This window comes from Mustelus asterias, chromosome 25, assembly GCF_964213995.1.
Source record: "Mustelus asterias chromosome 25, sMusAst1.hap1.1, whole genome shotgun sequence".
Taxonomy (NCBI): domain Eukaryota; kingdom Metazoa; phylum Chordata; class Chondrichthyes; order Carcharhiniformes; family Triakidae; genus Mustelus; species Mustelus asterias.
In genome coordinates this window covers 48,591,710-48,614,770 of record NC_135825.1, presented here as the reverse complement: position 1 = coordinate 48,614,770, position 23,061 = coordinate 48,591,710, and the positions used below count along the sequence as shown (strand labels likewise).

Below are 23,061 nucleotides of genomic sequence, written 5' to 3'. Positions count from 1 at the left end.
GAGGCTGAAAATTCTGCAGTGAGCAACTCTAACTCCCCAGTGTCTGTCAACTATTTACAATAAGAAGTCTCACAACACCAGGTTAAAGTCCAACAGGTTTATTTGGTAGCAAATACCATAAGCTTTCGGAGCGATGCCCCTTCGTCAGATGGAGTAGTTATCTGTTCTCCAACAGTACACAGACACAGAAAAGGAACAGATAACTACTCCATCTGACGAAGGGGCATCGCTCCGAAAGCTTATGGTATTTGCTACCAAATAAACCTGTTGGACTTTAACCTGGTGTTGTGAGACTTCTTACTGTGCTTACCCCAGTCCAACGCCGGCATCTCCACATCATAACTATTTACAAGGCAGAAGTCAGGAATCATTTGCCTGGAAGAGTACAACTCTAATACTCAAAAAGTTCAAACCATCCAGGAATAATCAACCCACTTGATCGACAACCCTTCTACCAGATTAAATATTCACTCCCCTGACCAGCAGTGGAGTGTGCACCATTTTCAAGACACACTGAAGTAATTCATGAAGCCTTCTTTGACAATAAAACTGCAAAGCTATCACCTATAACAGGGGTCTCCAAACTGTGGCCCGTGGGCCACATCCGGCCCGCAGCGGGCTACATCTGGCCCGCAGCCAGTGGGGCGGGACGGGATTCCCGCTGCCGAAAACACTCCCGCGTCCGGAACCCCGCCGCTGACTCAGGATCTGGACGCGGGGACGGAAGCCACAGGCCGGACATTTGCTGCCGCTCTGCGCCGTGTCTGATGGACCCGTGGGAATCCTCTTTCCCGGCCTATTGTCCAATCAGAGCTGCCGTCCTGTGACTGACAGTTCATTAAACGAATCAGCAATTGAGACATCTGTTATCCAATTGACGTTCTGCATTGACTGAGTGACAGCTGCTTTATCCAATCTGTACGCTCGATCTGTTTGAAATGAGTGAGAACGATGACAATGATGGCGGCAATTCAGACCAATTCAGTTATGAAAGGAAAAAAGAAAAGTGGACAGAGAGTGCCGCCTGTTTAATGAAGAATGGGGTGTAAAGTACTTCTTTGTACAAGGTGATAAAGCCTTGTGTATTATATGCAACAAAACTGTTGCAGTTTTGAAGGAGTACAATGTACGTCGGCACTATGAGACCAAACATGAACCAAGTTATTCCCAATTCACAGGAACACAGCGTTTGGAAAATTTTGAATCAATGCAACACAGGTTGCTTTCCCAACAAGCTTTTTTTACGCAGAAGATAACTGAAAATGAAGCTTTAACCAGGTTAACAAACTAGCTTGTGTTGGCTAAAAGAGGAAAGCCATTCACCGATGGAGATCTCATCAAAGAGTGTATAATGGAAGCAGTGGAAGAGTTATGCCCAGAAAAAGCAAATCTGTACAAAATCATCAGTCTTGTGCCGAATACTGTTGCTCGTAGAATTGAGGTTATAGGAAGCAATATATTTCATCAAATTGCAGACAAAGCAAGAAATTTTCAGTTGTATTCTCTCACACTTGATGAATCGACTGATGTGTGTGACACATCACAACTCCTAGTATTCATCTGTGGCGTCGACAGTGAATTTAATGTGACACAAGAATTAGCATCAGTGTATAGCATGCACAGCACAGTAACTGGAGAAGACATCTTCAAAGAATTGCAAAAAACTGTTAGAATATAACCTGGAGTGGAATAAACTGCAATGCGTGACGATTGATGGAGGAAAGAACATGTCTGGGGTGAAGAAAGGTTTGGTTGGACAAATCACAAAAGCTTGTGAGGTTGGTGGATTCTCAAAGCCCATGTTTCTGCATTGCATTATCCATCAACAAGCATTGTGCAAAAATATGTGGATATGTCTTGCGTTCTGAAACCTGTTGTTTCAACAGTGAATTTCATTCGATCTCACGGGCTTAATCATCGCCAGTTTTGTGATTTTCTGAAAGAAACTGATTCTGAGTTCAGTGACTTGCCTTATTATACAGCAGTTCAATGGCTTAGTTGTGGAAAGGTTCTATCACGGTTCTTTCAGCTCAGGGAGGAAATTGATTCCTTTCTCACAGAGAAGAATCGACCCGAACCACTTTATCAAACACTGACTGGCTTTGGAAATTGGCATTTTTTGCAGACGTGACAGGCCATATGAATCAATTGAATCTGAAGTTGCAAGGTGAAACAAATTTGATTTGTGATCTATTCGCGCATGTCAAGGCATTCAGGACAAAACTGATGCTATTTCAAGGACACCTGAAAGTTCATAACTTGGTTCATTTTCCACGTTGTGAAAAATTTCATGAAGAAAGTGAAGCAGAATTTCCTTCTTCATTTGCAACACAAATTGTTAAGGACTTGCAAAAACAATTTCAGGAACGATTTTCTGATCTTGATGGAAACACAGATGAAATAAAGCTGTTTCAAAATCCATTTGGCTGCAATGCTGAAACACTCCCAAGTCAGTTTCAAATGGAAATTATTGATCTCCAATCAGATGACATGCTGAAAGACAAATATAAAGAAGGAAATCTGATCCAATTTTATAAATCTTTGCAGATTGAGCAGTTTCCAAATTTGAAGCGATTTGCTTGTGGATTTGTATCAGTTTTTGGTACAACGTACCTATGTGAACAAACATTTTCAAAAATGAAGTATGTCAAGTCCAAATATTGAGCAAATTTATCTGATGATCATTTGAAGTCCATTCTAATAATTGGCTCCTCAAGCTTGAAACCTCAGTTCAGCGATATTTTGAAATTAAAAAAGCAGTTCCATCATTCCCATTAATCTTGTGCAAAACTTCATGATTTGTTGGTTACGATTGAAAACTCCAATTGCCAGAATCGTGTAGAAAGGTGCAGACTGAATTTATTTTTGTTCGACCTTTATTAATGGTTCAAGTTTATTTTGAATTTCTTTGCTTTGTTTTACTGAAGTTCTTTCTTGGGGCGTGTTTATTTTTCTTATTGTGTGACACAAAATTGGGCAAATTCTCATTTCAAGTAAACATTTGTAAAATTTCAGTAAATAAAATTAATTAAAAAATGAAGAGCCTGCTTTTCTCATCTGCAGTTAAGTAATTGATTATTTTGTCAGAGCATTTGATAATGTTTGACATTTTTACTCATTATATATCATTTCTCAGTGTAAACACGGCATTGTTTCTTTGTAATTGTCACATTTCTCTTTTGTTCTGAATCGTATCATGCTGATTACAATGATCCAAATAAAACTTAGTCATTCATTTAAATTTTATTCATTCACTTATAAAACTAATTTTATTCTTTGGCCCCCGAAAATGTGTAAAACATACGATGTGGCCCTCGTACTGAAAAGTTTGGAGACCCCTGACCTAGAAGGATAAGGATGGCACTTACACGGGAGCAGCACAACCTAAATGTTCTTCTGCAAATTGCACATTAACCAGACTTGAACAATAATTGCTGTTCCTTTAGTGTCACTGGGTTGAAATCCTGGAAAACTCTTCTCAACAGAACTATTGGTGTACTCACAACATGACCTGGAGCATTTTAATAAGACAGCTCACACTACCTTCACTGGGGCAATTAGGAATGGACAATAAATTCTGGCCTTGTCAGCAATGAAGTAAAATCAAAATCCATTCCTGCATCATCACCAGTGGATTCCTTCAAGATTAATCTTTGGAAAATTTCTCTGCCTCAGCTATGTGCAAACCCTGAGTGATATTATCCTCAGGGACGGCCTCAGCTTTCAATCATCTCTCAACTCATTTGCCTCCTAGTTGTCAAGAGTACCTTTACCTCGACATCCATTTTATTCTTCCACCCAAGAGCAGCTTGGGCATGCTCTATCACAATCAAAAGGCTATATAAACACAAATTCTTGTTGTATATGGAATTCAAAAGTAAGTGGAGAGTAGGTTCTCCTTATCCAACAATTAAAAAGCTACCGCATCACATGTGCATGGGAGTTTTGGCTGAAACCACGATTCAAGGACAGTGACAGCTTAGATCAGTGTCTCGGGTTCACTGTCATCAATGTGCCAGCAGGTCCAGAGTCACCAGCATTTCAAAAGGTATTTCACAGGATGTGAATCCCAATAGTTAGCAGTTTTAGACAGACCAAAAAGAAATACATCATCCTGCTAATAGGAAATACTTTGGGGTAGACAATGGTACCATTCAGGGAAGACATACATATGCCAGCCGAGGCGACAGACAGCCAAATAGTATCTTCAAAAGAGAAACAATGATATAATTGGCAACCATTTTATGGAAGCAGGAGGCAGTATCTATCGAGCAGCCTGAAGCGTAGAGTCCAGCTAGCAGCCTAGAAGCAAGCTTGCAGAGTACCTTTATGGAGGCAGTTAAAATCCATATCTCTGCTGAACCAAGAGGAGACATTCCCCAGAATAATTACTCAATAGTATACAGTGTGGTAACTATAAGCTGGCCTTTACTCATAGGTTTATTGGATTGCATGCCATTTGGGAGGAGGGAAGTCTCAAAAGGGTTCTTGTAAATGTACTTTAGATCAGAAGGGTAATTCTTACATAAACTGTGTGGGTATGTTTAGTAGAAATCATAGAAACCCTACAGTGCAGAAGGTGGCCATTCGGCCCATCGAATCATGCAACGACCACAATCCCACCCAGGCCCTACCCCCACATATTTACCTGCTAATCCCTCTAATCTACGCATCCCAGGACTCTAAGGGGCAATTTTTAACCTGGCCAATCAACCTAACCCGCACATCTTTGGACTGTGGGAGGAAACCGGAGCACCCGGAGGAAACCCACGCAGACACGAGGAGAATGTGCAAACTCCACACAGACAGTGACCCGAGCCAGGAATCGAACCCGGGACCCTGGAGCTGTGAAGCAGCAGTGCTAACCACTGTGCTACCGTGCCGCCCATAGTAGTCTTGTATGTAACTGTCTTGGATTGTTATAGTCATCTTCGTGTATTGTGCTTTCTTTTTATTGTAAGAAATAGTCTTTAGCAAGTGCTATACTACGGCTGGGCTGGTTACTGTTCTCACTGGGTAACACATGTGGTCCCTTTTGGTTTCAACCAAAACTCCCATACATGTGTGATGCGGTAGCTTTTTAATTGTTGGATAAGGAGAACCTGCCCTCCACCTACTTTTGAATTCCATATACAAGAAGAATTACAGCATTCCTGAAGACAAAACTATACACCACCATGAATCAGTGTTTCCAAGTTGAGATACCCTCGCAGCTATTAGTCTGGTTCATGACATTCACATTTGTCAATCAGGTCACAGAGAAAGAGGGCTTTCCATCAACAATTCCTCCCCCCCTCCTTCCCTCCAACAATTCTCTACATATCACCATGAGTGAAATCTGGGCTGGTGGTCAAATAGTATGCTGATGAACAACAAAAATAGTGTGGAGAAATCCTCACATACGAAAAACTAATACAAGTCTTACATTAGTGTTTTTTCAATCTACTGGGACATTTCCGGAATCTAGGGACTTCAAGAATTACAACTAATACACCACCATCAATACTACCACCTCTTTTAAGACCGTAGGATGCAGACCACCAGATCCAGCAGACCCATCAGCTTCTAGTCCCTTTAATTTTCGAGTTATTTTAAGTGGTATGTTTTGTGTGTCTTCTACAGTGATGACAGATACAAATACTGGTTCAAAGTAATCAGGATTTAATCTATTCAGCCCAATTCATTCCAGCTGTCAAACCTAACCTTGACCTTGATATCTGCACAGTTTACAAAACAGCTATTAGGGCTTGACGGGCTGAATGGTCTCCTTCCATGCTATGAATCATAGAATCCCTACAGTGTAGAAGGAAGCCATTCAGCCCATTGAGTCTGAACCAACAATCCTACCTAGGCCCTATCCCCGTAACCCCACATATTTACTCCGCTAATCCCTCTAACCTATGCACCCTGGGACACTAAGGGTGTCCTAATCGGCACATCTTGGGACAATGGGAAGAAAGCGGAGCACCCAGAGGAAACCGACGCAGACAAGGGTAGAATGTGCAAACTCCGCACAAACAAAGACCCAAGCCGGAAATCAAACTCAGGTCCCTGGAGCTGTGATGTTAACCACTGTGCCACCGTGCTACTCAATTCTATCATTTCAATTCTAGCTTGGTGAAGAATTAAATGCTACAAACCAACATTTTTGTATCAGAGTTCTTCTAACACTCCCACATATCTTACCTGTCGTGTTTTTGCTGAGGTTTCTATGAAAGGTATCCCATAACTCCTAGCTAGCTCCTGTGCTTGCTTTGTGTCCACTGTCCGGGCAGGTAAATCACATTTGTTCCCCACCAACACCATGGGGACATCTTCAGAATCCTTTACTCGTTTAATTTGTTCTCTGAAAGAAAAGCATTTTCATGTTGTGAAACTACGCACAGGAATTTAAAAGGCTCAACAAACAATTCTCATCCGTGGCTAAACAATAAAACACAACTGGTCCATCACAATAGATGGTGAATTCTGCTCTGTTGAATTTGACTGCTTATTGTTCAAATGCTGGACAACATGAACTAGCACAAAACCCATTAGATTGCACAACTCAGTACAAATAATTTAATGATGTGTTTCACTCAGTTGCATCATTGACTCAGTTCTGCCCATCTCCAGTACATTGTTAAACATTAAACTAGGAATGGTTCCCACAGGATAAATTATTTCTACAGCACAGAGTGCAATCATACCCAGACATGCTGATGCATACCATGCTGTGAACAAGTTCCATTTAAAGACCTGATCCAACACTTTACCACATTCCATGCTCCCAGGAAGTACAACACACACATGCACAAATAATGACTGAAGCAGGTTGATGACAGAAAAATGCACATGCAGTCACTACATAATCACAGCAGCCAAACTGTGTTTATTTTCTCCTCCCCAAAAAGCATGCCCTTCTTTATGCAATCATTTAAACAAGTTATTATTACTTTCCACAGCAGGCCTGAAGTTCTTGTTGAAGTGGTTGTTGCAGCACAGTCATAAAAAAAAATAAAGCAAGGGATAGATTAGGAAACATGACAAAAGCTTGGTCAAAGAGATGGGGAGAAACTACACAGCAGAGAGGTACATTTCAGTGCATTGGATGGACCACAACAGCTGAAGGTTCTACAATAAAACATTGGCAAATATCAAGCAGCAGAATGTAGGCAAGGGAAAGGCAGTGAAGGATGCAGTAGTGAAGATCACCAGATATGATCAAACGAAAAATTGGGAGAAGAAACTATGACTGAACTGTGGTCAGTTACAAAGGTGACTTTGCCCAGACCACTGCCAATACTCTGGGCAGAATCATAGAATCCTACAGTGCAGGAGGAGGCCATTTGGCCCATTGAGTCTGCACTTTCCACAATCCCATCCAGGCCCTATCCCCATAACCCCATGCACTTGCCCCTACACTAAGGGGCAATTTAGTACGGCCAATCCACCTAACCTGCACATCTTTGGACTGTTGGAGGAAACTGGAGCACCCGGAGGAAACCCACGCAGACACAGGGAGAATGTGCAAATTCCACAGACAGTGACCCAACCCGGGAATCGAACCCAGGTCCCTGGCACTGTGAGGCAGCAGTGCTAACCAGTGTGCCACCATACTGCCAGATCTGGAAACCAGATTTAAGTGTTTCTAGTGTGATGGGAGAGATTAACTCAAAGCTAGTGACAATGAGAACTGAGTACTTGAAAGAGAAAGGGCAGACATAAGGAAACGATTAGAGAAGGTTTAAAAGTGATTTTATAAATTAGAGAGTGATAAAAACAGTCCTGATGGTTAAGGGAAGAAAACCTGTATAGAGGGAGCCTGTAACAGTATATAGTGTATTATGCCGAGCAGAGTAGTTGAGGATTTGAGTTGGGAAAAGATCAAGAATGCAGGAAGTAGGGTTCTTGAAACTAGTGTTGGATTAGGTGAAAGTGGTTATAAAAATAAAGGGCCAGGTTTAAGGATATCAGGGGTGGTGGCGAGGAAGGAGGAGTAGCTCTTTTCCTCTATGGACTGAGTTGCAATAACATTGAGGCGCAACTCCACAGATATATCCTAATCCTTTTAATGAAATACATGCAAGTCTGGCAGAGTCAGCACCACACCACATGTTTCACTAGGTTCAACTGACCACATTGTGAAATCACAAGGTTTTGCCTTTCTCAGAACAACTGAATTATCTAATAAAAGCAAAATAGTGCGGATGCCAGAAATCAGAAATAAAAAAAAAATGCTGGATAAACTCAGCAGGTTAGGCAGCATTTGTGGAGAGAGAAACAGAATTAGCATAGAGTCCATAGGCTCTTCCACAGGACTGAAGAGGGATAGAAATGTAATAAATTATATATATGGAGATGGAGGTTGGAGGAGGTGAGGCAGAATAGAAGATCTTGGAAAGGCTGACAAAATCAGCACGGACACAAGATAAATGCCCTCCGTGTCTTTTGTCACTGCAAGGTGGTGATTCCTGTATGGGCTGCTGCTGCACACCCTCCACTAGTCTCCTTGCCTGTCGCCCGGATACACCTTGGCAGGCCCTGTTGTCGTCCAGTGGCAGAGGTTCCCAGTGGAGGTCCCTCTACGGAGGGATCCTCCCCCACTATCTTGGGGACCTGGGGTGGAGGGTGGTGCATGCAGCAGTTCCGTACAATCGAAGGTTACACCAGTTCACAGGTTCCCAAAAGACATGCCGTTTTTGCAACCTTGTGGAATCCGTGAGTCATGTCTACGTTGAATGTCATAGGCTGTACGTTCTTTTTAGTTACCTAAAAAACCTTCTGTTGATGTTTTGTTTACACTTTGGTCCACTCTCTTGATCTACAGACACCCGGTGTGGAAGGAGGCGGGAAAGACGGAGGACCGCCTTGTGAACCTTCTACTGAGCCTGGCTAAATTTGCCACAAACAGGTCCAGGCCAAAGGGGTCGTCCAACCCAACTGTCTGCCCCTATACTGCAGCTACATTCTCCAGGGACACCCGGCCGCGAGAGAGCATGCGGTGTCGGAGGCTGTTGAGACCTGCCGTGCCTGCTGGGCATCGCAGGGATTGGGGTGCATTATTAACCCCTTTAATCATATTTTAGTTTGATGTTTTAAGTTTCATTTCTAATTTCTCTTTTGTTTCGGGCACTTCCCTTCTTTTTTGGAGACTGTCCCTTTTGATTTGTCCCCCAGTTAACTTAATTTCATTTAATTGTTTTGCCAAAAAGATTAACAGAATATTTATTTGTCCCTCAGTTGATTTGATTTAGTTTAATTATTTCACCAAAAAGATTGACACAAATTAAAGGGGTGCCCCTTTTGTCCTCAATGTTCACCCCACCAGCCCCTGTATTCAAAGGATCCTCCGCCATTTCCACTAACATTATGCCACCACTAAACATATTCTCTGCTCTCTGCAGCCCGCCCTCCCTCCCGACCACACCCGCCGTGATACCCCAGTCCACTTCTCCATCATCCTCAACCCTTCACCCCTTCTCACCATCCCATGCAATCACAGAAGGTGCTATATCTGCCCCTTTGCCTCCTCCATCCTCATTGCCCAAGAGCACAGACACCCCTTTCAGGTGAAGCAGCATTTCACTTTGCACCTCCTTCAATTTGGTTTACTGTATTTGTTGTTTGCTCTGCAGCCTCCTCTACATTCTCCTCTACATTGGGGAGATTAAACACAGACTGGGTAACTGCTTTGTGGAGCATTTTCACTCTGTAGACGTGACCCCTACCTTCTGGTCACTTGCCATTTCAACTCAGCATCTTGTGCTCATGTCCATATGTCCAGCTTTGGCCTGCTGCAACGTTCTAGTGATGCCCAAGGCAAACTGGAAGAACAACACTTCATCTTCCAATTAAGCACATGACGGACTTCTAGGCTCAACACTACGTTCAACAACTTTAGACTGTGAACCGGCGCACACACGTACACACACACTGTCCTTTGCTGTCAGTTTTGCTTTCTCTGAGTACTGACCCATTAAGACATTCTGCTAACTTACCTTTATGCCACTATTAGCACTTCTTCAGTCCTTAATGTCTCCATAAATACCCCCATGCCTTATGTCCATGACATCTTTGTCAATATATCCTTAGTTCCTGTCATGGATTTGCCTGGTAACATCAGGACCCAGAATTAACACAGGGACTGATAGGATGTAATCTATCCAGCAACAGAGGAGATTTTGCCTGGTGACAACGGTAGCCACCATTCAAGGGGACGATGAGATGCATCATTTTCCCAGTAATGAGATTAGCAGGCATCTAGATAAGATCAGATGTAAATAGTTCTATCATCAGGAAGCAGTTAACCTAGACGACTGAGAGATCAGTGGAGGCATACAGATGCTAATTTTTGAGATTCAAGGAATGTGAGAGATACAGACTAACTATTACACAGTAGAAAGAATCAAAGAGATTCTTTGCAAAGAGAGCAAAGAGAGAACCAGCGTATAATTGCCAATTCCTGCAGAAGCAGACAGATCAGTTTAATATCTAACAGGAAGGCCAGTTTAACAGCAAGCCCAGTTTAACAGCAAGCCAGCTTACAGCAGAGGCCAAAGTCCTACAGCCAAGCTAGTGCAAAAATCTTCACAAAGGCAGCTTAAATATCTTCGCTGGACCAGGCAAAGATGCTTCCAAAATTGGATCACCCTTCTGGCATTGTGTGGTAACTAAAGCTGGATTTGACTTCTAGATTTGTTTGAGGTGGATATTACTTGGAGAATGGAGAGTTCAGGTATCGTAGACATTGTTTGGAACAAGGGGTAATTTCTAAATACAAGTGTGTGTATGTCTATTATTTCCGGTGTTTACTTGTCTTATAGTCAAAAAGAAAAAGGATGCATACATGAGGTCCAGGCAACTAAAAACAGATGTAGCATTTGAAGAACATAGAGGTAAGTAGAAAAGCGCTCAAACCGAGAGTTAGGAGGGCATAAAGGGGTCACGAAATGTCCTTGGCAGACAGGATTAAGGAGAATCCCAAGGCATTTTATACATATATTAGGAACAAGAGGGTAGCTAGGGAAAGAGTTGGTCCACTTAAGGACAAAGGAGGGAAATTCTGTGTAGAACCAAAGGAAATGGGTGAGATCCTTAATGAGTACTTTGCATTGGTAATCATAAAGGAGAGGGACACATCGATCTATGGTGTCTCGGAGGGGTGTGCAAACCCTTTAGAACAAGTCATCATTACGGGGGAGGAAGCATTAGGTGAATTAAAAAGCATTATGGTAGACAAATCCCCAGGGCCAGATGGCATCTATCCCAGATTACCGAGGGAGACAAGAGATGAAACTGCTGGGCTTCTAACAGAAATCTTTGTTTCTTCGTTGGCCACTGGTGGGGTACCAGAGGATTGAAGAATAGCCAATGTTGTCCCATTATTTAAGAAGGGTAGTAAGGATAACCCAGGTAATTATAGGCCAGTGAGCTTGACATCAGTGATAGTGAAATTGTTGGAGAAGATTCTTAGGAATAGGATCTATTCACATTTGGAACTGAATGATCCTGTTAGTGACAGACAGCATGGTAATGTTGAGGGAGGTCATGGTTCACTAATTTAATGGAGTTTTTTGAGAAGGTGATAAAAATAATTGACGAGGTAAGGGCTGTGGATGTTGCCTACATGGACTTTAGTAAAGAATGTGACAAGGTCACTCATAGCAGGCTGGTGCAAAAGATTCAATCTCATGGGATCAGGGGTGAACTAGCTAGATGGATTCAGAACTGGCTTGGCCATAGAATAATACACATAGACAATACACATCTCTTTAACCTGTGTTTAATGCTCCCTCCACCCACATTGTCTGTACCTTTAAGACCTGGCTGGCTGTAGGGATTCGCATTCTAATCAGTATTCTGTAACTTGATTTTTTTGTGTCTCTGTGCACTGTTTGAGAGCACATTTCCACTCCATCTGACGAAGGAGCAGCGCTCCGAAAGCTTAGGGCATTTGCTACCAAATAAACCTGTTGGACTTTAACCTGGTGTTGTGAGACTTCTTACTGTGTTCATCCCAGTCCAACGCCGGCATCTCCACATCTTGGCCATAGAAAACAGAGGGATGGGTATTTTTCTGAATGGAGGTCTGCAAGGATCAGTGCTGGGACCTCTGCTTTTGTAATAGATATAAATGACTTGGAAGAAAATGTAGCTGGTCTGATTAGCAAGTTTGCGGATGACACTAAGATTGGCAGAGTTGTGGATAGTGATGAAGATTGTCAGAGAATACAGCAGGATATAGATAGGCTGGAAAATTGGGTGGAGAAATTTAATCCGGACAAATGCAAGGTGATGCATTTTGGTAGATCCAATTCAGGTGGGAGCTATAAAATAAACGACAGAACCATCAGGAGCACAGACACACAGAGAGATCTGCGAGTACGGGTCCACAGATCTTTAAAAGTGGCAGCACAGGTGGGAAAAAATGGTGAAGAAAAAATATGGCTTCCTTGCCTTCATCGGACAGAGCATCGAGTATAAAAGTTGGCAACTTATGTTACAGTTGTACAAAACATTGGTTAAGCCACATTTGGAATACTGTGTCCAATTCTTGTCACCATACTACCAGATGGACGTTGGAGGCTTTAGAGAGTACAGAAAAGGTTTACCAGGATGTTGCCTGGTATGGAGAGTATTAGCTATGAGGAGAGATTGAATAAAATGGGATTGCTCTCCCTAGAAAGATGGAGGCTGAGGGGCAATCTGATAGAAGTTTGAAAAATTATGAAAGGTATCGATAGGGTGAACAGTTGAAAGCTTTTTCCCCCCAAGGCAGAAATGACAATTACAATGGGGCATTCAAGATAAGGGGGGAAAGGTTCAGTGGAGGAAGTTGTGTGGGGGGAAGTTTTTGTACACAGAGGGTGGTGGGGGCCTGGAATGCACTGCCAAGTGAGGTGGATGAGTCAGTTACGTTAGCCACATTTAAGACTTATCTTGATAAGACATATGAACAAACGGGGAATAGAGGGATATAAGCAATTGGTCTAGATAGGTAAACGTGATCACCGCAGGCTTGGAGGGCTGAAGGGCCTGTTCCTGTGCTGTACTGTTCTTTGTTCTATAGCATTATAGTCCTGTTTGTATATTTGTCTTTTCTTTAATTTAATAAATAGTCTAGAGAAATTGTTAACACTATGACTGGACTTGCTTTGTTCCCTCACAGGTGGTTTCACATGACTCCTCACATCATTCCAGAACAAAACTATATACTACTACAAACTGGAGTCTCACATTGAGATGCCCTCACAGATATCAGCATGGTTCGCAACATTCCAACCTATCTATCCCTGACCACCCATTCTGCACCATCACCTGCACTTACCTTTCCAACTATATAACTCATTACATTTGGACCCCTCTTCAGTTCTGTAGAAGAGTCATATGGACCTGAAATGTTAACACTGTTTCTCTCTCCAAAGATACTTTGGGGCCTGCTGAGTTTATCCAGCATTTTCTGTTTTTATTTAAGCGAATTATCTAAGTTGGTTGTTAATGGTAAAAGTGGAATGAAGATTATCCTTGTCCTCTCATCTAAAGGAGGTGGGGCATGGTCTGGCAATGGAAAAGGTACTAGATCAAAAACACCAGAGCACTTATTTTTACTAAGATTTAGCTTTTGATTTCTTGTATCAAAGAAATCTTTTACTCCATACACAGAAACTTGAACACAGAAAATGCTACTCGCTGTCCTGAGCCAGTGTTTACTCTCTATACAGTAAGTGCTTACACTCTCTAAAATCAAATATTCATATTATATTTAATCGACCCTGCATTTATCCTTCATCAACCTACCTAATTTTGTCTTGAATGCTGCCTCAACCACTAACCTTGGAAGTGAGTTCCATTGCCTCACAACACCCTTTTGTTCTTAGTTCTAAATCAAGGACCTTGATTCCAAACCCCCTCAACTAGTCTGCTTCCATCTATCTTTAATGTACTAATGAAAAACCCTCCTTTCCCTCTTCCTACCTCCCCCCACTCCCATCCAAGTCTTTCCTAATTGTACCTTCTCCAAAGCCACAATAGACTTCCTCTATAGCTAAGCTTATTACAACACCTAGTACTCTGAGGCCTCAAGGTATCATTCAGGGTTGTCATTACATTTTGGCTTTTATATGCCATACCTAATGAAAAGATTAGGTTTTTTTTTCTAAATAGCATTATAAACCCGAGGTACTATTTTTAATGTCCTGTGAACATAAATCCTCAAACCCTTCTGCTCTTCAACACTGAACTTACTTTGATTCAGAACAAAATTTCTATTGTTTTTCTTTAAGTTGCACCACTGCATTTATAGTAATAAATTCAACTACAGGCAGTCCCCGGGTTACGAACGAGTTCCATTTTTAAGTCTGTCTGTAAGTCGAATTTGTATGCAAGTCGGAACAGTTATTTTTCCAACATTTCAGGAAACTCTCTCGCAGCATTTACATCGGCACTCGCTGCTTCACCTTGCGCTTTAACATTGTATGTGGCGTTGTTCTCCCTCGGGCCGACGAACCGCTGAAAACGCGCAGTGTTTGAGCGTCACGCAATGTAGTCCGCCCGTTCGTTAGTACGAACCATTGTATGTAACTCGATTTTTAAAAAATAATAGGCTTTACGGAGGTCGGTACATAAGTACGGCCGTTCGTAACCCGGGGACTGCCTGTACCATGTTTTTGTTCATTCCTTGACAGCATCCAATGTGTCAACATATATGTTGTTCTTCTAAAGTGTTAACCATAGACTACAATTTTATCATGTGCATCCAGGCCTATATACGAATATACACAGCTAACAGAAAGGCCCCAGAATTGAACCTTTTATGTTTCCACTAGCTATTTTGACCCAGTAAAACATTCCTCTTGACCCCTACTCTCTGCTTTCTCCTAACTAAAATTTGTTTTTGTTTCCCCTTAATTCACTCCGCCCCCCCCCCAATTCCACCTAATAACATCCCTTGAGGTACCTCTTAAAGGTTTTCTTAAAGTCCATGTACACTGCCTTCCACTGCAATTGCACATCTACCATGTTTACTACTTCTATACATCCACACTCAATAGAATTTTGAAATACCAGTTATATAGACATGGAAGTTACCTTATTCTTTACAATGTTAGGATGTATCAAATTAAGCTCTGGGACCTCAATCTTCTTTAACCTAACTAGCTTGTCATAAATGTTTATTCCTCCAATACATTATTACTCACATCACTCTTAAAATCAAAGATTCATGAGACAGGTTTTCTGTGGCTTTGGAATTTGATGGATCTTTGAGTTAAGTAGCAATTTAAAACTGAAGCAAATTCACAGGCTAGCAATATCTTAGAAAAGAACAAAAATGGAGGAGAAATGGAAAAGTGACTCTGCACCCACCTGTACAAGTGAACATCTGCAAATGATTTATTATTGTTTATGGCAAATACACAGAGGAAACCTTCTCCTGTCCTCATGTACTGATCCCTCATTGCACTATATTCTTCTTGACCTGCTGTGTCCAGAATGTCTAATAAACATGTTTCGCCATCAATCACCACCTGCTTCCTATAGGAGTCCTGCGAGGAGAAAGATAACATAATTTACTTTAAGATAATTTATTTTAATAGTCATGTACAATGAAAGTTTAACTGTATAATTTGAGAACACTGCTTTAGGTTTCAAAGTTGTATTTTTGAATTTGTGTGACGGAATAATTAGCAAAGATAACTGAACATGCACGCTGAAAGGACAGGATGATATACAGAGAAGACAAACAGAATACAAAAATAAACCCAATGGCTTTTACTGAGGAGTTCATCAGCAAAAGAACAGTGGGTAACTTTCCCTGCAGTATTTTGCAGAAACCTTTGAACTTGGGCTAAATGTTGTAGTAGCTGGAATCCTCTTTTTGTGGTATTTCATGGAAATTTATTCAAATTAGTCCATGGAAACATTGTGGACTCTTTTTTGAAATTATTTCTTATATATCCAACAAGGATATACGTAGTACTAGACAATGAACTGTTAGGGTCCTGGATGAGAACCCCCAGATTATATTAGGACGCCAGACGAGACCAACAATTTTTCTATTTCGGCATAAACATCAAGGATAGTATGCTTTGCTTCAGGAGTAACCCCACTGACAAATTAGGGAACTTTTATAGAAAAACACACTTTATTTAATAACATAGTTTAGCTATAACTCGAACAAATGAAACAACTTAACTATTAACAGTTGAACAATAGTTTAAAAAACGAAAAGAAACAACTAATTTATAACTTATCATTGTTTCAAGTTCCAAATAAGCAACATTTTTCTTATAGGCTTTAAAACCACTTTAAATACAGTTAGCAACCATAAATATACTTGCTATAATGAGTGTTAACAGCCTTGAAGCTTTCAGAGAGATTTTGTGGAGAGACAGCAACTTGTAGAAAACCTGTCTTCAAAACAAACCCCAGCCTGAACCTAAAGCTGTTATTCTCTGCTACATACCTAGCTCCTCCCATTAACCACACTATCGCATGACCCTGTCTATCAAGCTAATCAAAAGTCCCAGGGGAAATCTACCATTTATAAGCAAAAATACATTAGCATTCGAAGTAAACACTACATGGCTAAAAGGATTATCCTGCTCTCCCAACATCAGAGTTACATTCCCTCTAGCCATACCGACTGCCTGTAGAAAAAAAGCTGAATTTTAAAACATTCTTCTTAAATATAAAATATATCAATAGCACGCTATCATCACATCTGGCTCAAGCAACGACTGGAAGCCAAAAGAACATTTAAGAGTCAACAATCTCAAGGCTGGTTGTACAATCAGTTGAATTAAAAATAATATTGAATACAAATAGCCAAATTAAAGAGTTAGCCAAGTAGCTCAAATGAATTGTAAAGAAAAAGTGACATATTAAACAACGGACTTATATTTAATGATAAAAACAGAAAATGCTGTGAATACTTGGTCAGGCAGCATTTGTGGAGATAGAAAAGTTAATGTTTCAAGTCAATGACATTTCATCGGAACTGGAAAAGGTTAGACATGCTACATGTTTTAAGCTACTTGTGGGACCTTGCTGAGTGGGCGTCGGCTGTCATTTTGCCCACAGTACAATGGTGATTTATAGCATATAGTGTTTTTGAAGTCTAGTTCATCAATTCTGGGAAAAACAGAATTCAATCGGCACACAGCAAACCTTCCAAAACATCAATGGGACAATGGCAAGGTAATTGGTTTTAGTGATTTATTGGGATATAAAGATTGGCCAGGTCATCCAGGGAGAATTCCACACTCCTCTTCAAATTAGTGCCATGGGGTCTTTTAAAACCATTCAAGAGGTAAAACGTGGTGTCTCACCCGAGAGACAACCCCATCGAAAGTGCAGCCCTACCTCAGTAGTATAGAAGCAACAGCCTAGATTTTTGTGCTGAGGTGTCTGGAGTTGGATTTACCCCACAACCTTCTGACAGAGATAAGATTACTACCAAGGAGCTACGGCTGAACTTAAAAGGGAAAATAAGATCTTAGGCTTGAGATTGAATGCAAAAGCAAGGTGGTAATAATGGATTTGAACATTGTGTTTACAGTTGGGGTAGGGGATGTTTTTGGTATCAGTAATAGGAAGAATACTTGTGTTTTGAAAATGAGCAAATTGCTTTTGAAAGAATTGAAAAACTAGGATTTTTTTGACTAAAGCAAATAATACAGCATAATTACAAACGGCCTGAGTTACTTTAAGCATACCCGACATTCTCGCAGGATTGATCCCACTTACCTCAATTGTTGGATCATATTCATCCACAAAGTGGTTCTGAATCAACTGGATAGTTAAGGCACTCTTTCCTACACCACCAGCTCCTACCACTACCAGTTTGTATTCCGTCATTTCCTGTTTCCCTCAGTGGTCAATCTGAAAGTTGTAAAAGAGTTGTATTAGGCAGAGTTATCAGTAATAAGTTTCAGTAGACTGTAAGGGTGGATTTTTCAAATTTTTCTACAAGACCCACTGGAACTATGACAAACTCAGAGCAGAGCAACTGTATTTGTTGTTTCTCCAACTGAGACTGTGTCTACAGAATAACTTGAGCTATGTGGTAGTATTAAGTTTTTTTGTGTTGACAGCCCTGTTACCACGTGTTGCTGCTGAGAGAAATTTGAGGTGGTGAATTAAAACTGAAATCACACAACTATAATGATTTAAGTAGTATTTTTCCTGCAACACAATGATCAAGTCAAATGCAATTGCATTTTATAAGGTCAGCCAATTGTGATTTCAACAACCATGAAGCAGATTGTATCATTTTTAAAATATTAGACCAGGAAACATTGCGATGGGCCAATTATGCCCTTAGACACGACTTGGTTTAATTCAATCCATCCATCCAGTAGTATAATTTGCCATGCATGGTCAAACAGGTACAATGAAAATCAAAAGAAACATTTGAAACAAACTCCTTAAAAATCTTTTTTTTTTAAAGTGCACAGATTTTAATGTCATTGTCACATCTTAGTGCATGCTCTCAAAATGAATACAGAAAATTAATGCCAGGCAGCTTAAGAACAAAAATGTATAAGAAACAAGATTAGACCGTGTGACCTCTCGAGAATGCTCTACCATTCAAAAGAATCATGGCTGATCTTCTATCTTTAGGCCTACTCCCCATATAACTTGATTCCTGAGCATTCACAACTCTCCAGGGTAGAGAATTCCAAAGATTCACAATACTCTCCAAGTGAAGAAATTTCACATCTCAGTCCTAAACCCCTTATCCTAAGTCTGGATCTGTGTTTTATTTTCTCCAGTCATGGGAGACAACCTCTTACTGTCTACCCTGTCATGTCCTTAAAAATCAATGAGGTCACCTCTCATTCTAAAACAAGATTTTTTGAAAAATATGCTTTATTCATAAAATATCTGAAAGAACAGTACGAACATTTATAGTCATACAGCACAGAAACAAGCCCTTCGGCCCATCATGTCTATGCCCACCATCAAATACCAATCTAAACTAATCCCATTTACTAGCACTTGGTCCATAGCCTATTATGCCTTGGCGATTTTAGTGCTCGCGCAGACGCTTCTTAAATGTTGCCTGCCTCACCCTCCTCTTAAGGCAGCGTGTTCTATATTTCCACAACCCTCTGGGTGAAAATTGTTTCCCTCAGATATCCTCTAAACCAGTTACTCCTCACCTTAAACCTTTGCCCTCTGGCCTTTGACACCTCTGCCATGAGGAAAAGATTCTTACAATCTCCCCCATCTATGCCTCATAATTTTGTATACCTCTATCAGATCCCCCCTCAGCCTCCTCTACTCCAAGGAAAACAATCCAGCCTATTCAGCCTCTCATCATAGCTGGAACTTTCCATCCCATGCAATATCCTGGTGAATCTCCTCTGCACCCTCTCCAATGCAATCACGTCATTCCGATAGTGTGGTGACCAAAGCAGCACACATTACTCTATGTGTGGACTAGCCAATGTCTTATAAAGTTGTACCAACACCTCCCTGCTCCTGTTTCTATGCCCCAGGTAATGAAGGCAAGCATTCCGTATGCCTTCTTCACCACCCTATGGTGGTGTGGTAGACAGTGAGGAAGGGTGTCGTAGTTTGCAGGAAGACTTAGACAGGTTGCAAAGTTGGGCCGAGAGGTGGCGGATGGAGTTTAATGCGGAGAAGTGTGAGGTAATTCACTTTGGTAGGAATAACAGATGTGTTGAGTATAGGGCTAACGGGAGGACTTTGAATAGTGTGGAGGAGCAGAGGGATCTAGGTGTATGTGTGCATAGATCCCTGAAAGTTGGGAATCAAGTAGATAAGGTTGTTAAGAAGGCATATGGTGTCTTGGCGTTTATTGGTAGGGGGATTGAATTTAGGAGTCGTAGCGTTATGTTGCAACTGTACACAACTCTGGTGCGGCCGCACTTGGAGTACTGTGTGCAGTTCTGGTCCCCACATTACAGGAAGGATGTGGAGGCTTTGGAGAGGGTGCAGAGGAGGTTTACCAGGATGTTGCCTGGTATGGAGGGGAGATCCTATGAGGAGAGGCTGAGGGATTTGGGATTGTTTTCGCTGGAAAGGCGGCGGCTAAGAGGGGATCTTATTGAAACATATAAGATGATTAGAGGTTTAGATAGGGTGGATAGTGATAGCCTTTTTCCTCTGATGGAGAAATCCAGCACGAGGGGGCATGGCTTTAAATTGAGGGGGGGTAGTTATAGAACCGATGTCAGGGGTAGGTTCTTTACCCAGAGGGTGGTGAGGGATTGGAATGCCCTGCCAGCATCAGTAGTAAATGCGCCTAGTTTGGGGGCGTTTAAGAGATCCGTAGATAGGTTCATGGACGAAAAGAAATTGGTTTAGGTTGGAGGGTCACAGTTTTTTTTTTAACTGGTCGGTGCAACATCGTGGGCCGAAGGGCCTGTTCTGCGCTGTAATGTTCTATGTTCTATGTTCTATCTACCTGTGCTGCCACCTTCAGGGACCTGTGGACTTATACATCAAGGTCCTTTTGCTCCTCAATGCTTCCTTGGAACCTACCGCTCATTGTGTATATCCTACCTTTATTAGATCTCCCAAAATGCATCAACTCATGTGCAAAGTTGACTGAAATCCTCACAAAACTGAAGACAGCCAGGGGATGTGGGGGAGTTGGTGTTGATGAAGTGAGAAGAGGAAGGTGGCAAATAACCAATGAATACTGTTGTTCCCTGCAACTGGCCCTGTATGCATTCCACACAAATTGGACACGAGCTAGTTTGCAAATGACAGATTCATAAGGAACTTCACACGTTGATTTGAAAAGCATTCCAACAGAAAACATATTTACCCTATTTCTGCCAGAAAGCTTACGTAACATACTAAAAAATTGTTAGCCCTAATCACAATTCAGTCTGGGTCAGTGATAGTAAGAGCAAAGGGGAAAGCTCACATAAGAGAGGAATAGTAGAAGTAAGAGAATGTGAGAAGTAGAGAAAGGACTTGCATTTCTATAGTTACTCACAACCTCAGGACATCCCAAAAAGCTTTACAATCAATGAGGTATTTAAGTGTACTCACTGTTATAATATTGTAGGGAAACTTGGTAGCCAATTTGCACACAGCAAAGTCCCACAAACAGCAATGAGACACATGTCCAGCTTACAGTTTGTTTTTAAAAATTTGATGCTGGTTGTAGGATAGACATAGGCCAGGACAACAGGAGAGCTTGTCAGTTCTTCATTGAATGGTCTGATGTGATCTTGAAGGATCTGACGAGGTCTCAGTTTAACGTCTTGCCCAAAAAACAAAAGACCCTTCCAGGAAGTGAATTAAGATGCGAATGAAGGAAATATCTGCTCCCAACTAATACTCGCCAGCAAGTAGAGCACATACAAGCAGGTACCCATAACTCACCCCTAGATTTTCTCCCCATACCTGTAGCGACAAGTCTGGTTTGATCTCTACAAACTTCCCAGACGAGTACAGGCATGATCAAGAACTGTGTGTGTGCGTGTGTATACAAACCCTCAGACAGATACAAACTCATAGTCCCCCACTATGCCAACTAATTTAATTCCACTCATCATTATGGCAACTCAAGTTAGTTAATCTACTGCTAACATATTCTTCCTAAAGCACACAATTCCTTCAAGAAGTGCATTCTAAAGAAACCTGTAACTACAATATACATATCATTTCAAAATGGCCATATCAGAAAGTCTGTAATATTCAAGTTTTTTACATAGATATGTTGCACTTTGTGGTGCTTCAATACAACAAAAGATCACAGGCATCTCAAAATGGTCATTACAGAAGAATTTACTTAGCTTATTGCATGGAACAATCAAGTCACCCCAGGAACTAACCTTCCCTGTACTGCCTGCAAAGCAAGAATACCCTTTCTTGGATATGGTGGCCCTAACTGCACACAATACTTCATGTGTGGCCTTACCAAAGTCCTATACAACTGTAGCAAGATTTCCTTATTCTTATACTCTAATCCCTTTGTAATAAAGGCCAACATGCCATTTGCTTTCCTAATTGCTTGCTGTACCTGCATGCTAACTTACCCATGTACAAGTACATCCAAGTTTCTCTGAATATTAACACTTAAATTTCAAATTAATGTTATATTTACCACAACACCAGCACTCTTACCGCTCACCGACACCATAGACTAGAAAATGGCCACCTTTGACATGGTAAAAATTATTTTTGAATAAAAAGCAAAAGTTGTTCTACACAAACAACAAAGGGGCTTCTCTGAATACTGCCTTTGGCAATATACTATTGAATAGAAAAACTGACAGCACAGAAAGTTCAAGTGTTTTTCATTTAGAGCTATATGCATTTTACATTAGAGGCTATCTGGGGTGCTGTATGTGTTTATATTTTGTACTTAGCACAAACAAAATCAAAAACAAGGAATTTTTACCTGATCTACTGTTAAAAATAGAAGTCAAAGTTTAATTTATTTAGCAAAAGGCAGCAACTAAGTTAAGTAGTGTGGTTACCAGACCAAAACTAATAGCAGTGGTTTCTGGGGAGTTATTTATTTCTTTTGTGGGACATGAGCATTGCTGCTGAGGCCAGCATTTATTCCCCATCTCCAATTGCACTTGAACTGAGTGGCTTGCCATTTGAAAGGGCAGTTAAGGGTCAATAACTTTGCTTTGGATCTGCAGTCACACGTAGGCCAAGTCAAAAACAGCAGATTTCCTTCCCTATTGGTCATCAGTGAACCAGACAGGTTTTTACAACAATTGACGATCATGGTCATCATTACAGAGATTAGCTTAATATTCCAGGTTTATAAATTGAATTTCAATTCCACCAGCTGCCATGGTGGGATCTGAGCCTGTTTACCCCAGAGCATTCGTCTGGGTCCATGGGCTGTTAGTGCCATGACATAATGTTGTGTTTGGGGAGAAATATTCCAGGTATAATTATTTTGAAAATATTGCCTGCAGACAAAACTTGCACTGGAACTTCTTAATGCCACTGCAGAAAATCTTGAGGCGCTTGTAGTGTTTCACAGCTTGACCACAGAATTCACAGTAGCAAGAAAGACGATTCAAGAACACTGATTATGTATCCATTGTGATTTTCTGAGGTCACCTGAACCTC

At 41.2% G+C, this 23,061-nt stretch overlaps 1 protein-coding gene across 3 annotated transcripts in view; it reads right to left on the bottom strand.

Annotated features, from left to right (window-relative positions):
* Positions 1 to 23,061, bottom strand: part of LOC144479162 (GTPase NRas) — a 69,240-nt gene that overhangs the window by 27,565 nt on the left and 18,614 nt on the right. For 2 of the 3 annotated variants that reach the window (XM_078197749.1, XM_078197748.1), the window contains exons 2-4: positions 17,728 to 17,862; positions 15,346 to 15,524; positions 6,187 to 6,346 (exon numbers count right to left, since the gene is read on the bottom strand). In XM_078197749.1, the coding sequence (XP_078053875.1) occupies positions 6,187 to 6,346; positions 15,346 to 15,524; positions 17,728 to 17,838 (450 nt within the window). In that variant the 5' untranslated portion in view covers positions 17,839 to 17,862. Of the gene's footprint in view, positions 1 to 6,186; positions 6,347 to 6,935; positions 6,958 to 15,345; positions 15,525 to 17,727; positions 17,863 to 23,061 lie in introns of all 3 variants that reach the window. The other variant, XR_013495478.1, reaches the window with a different exon arrangement.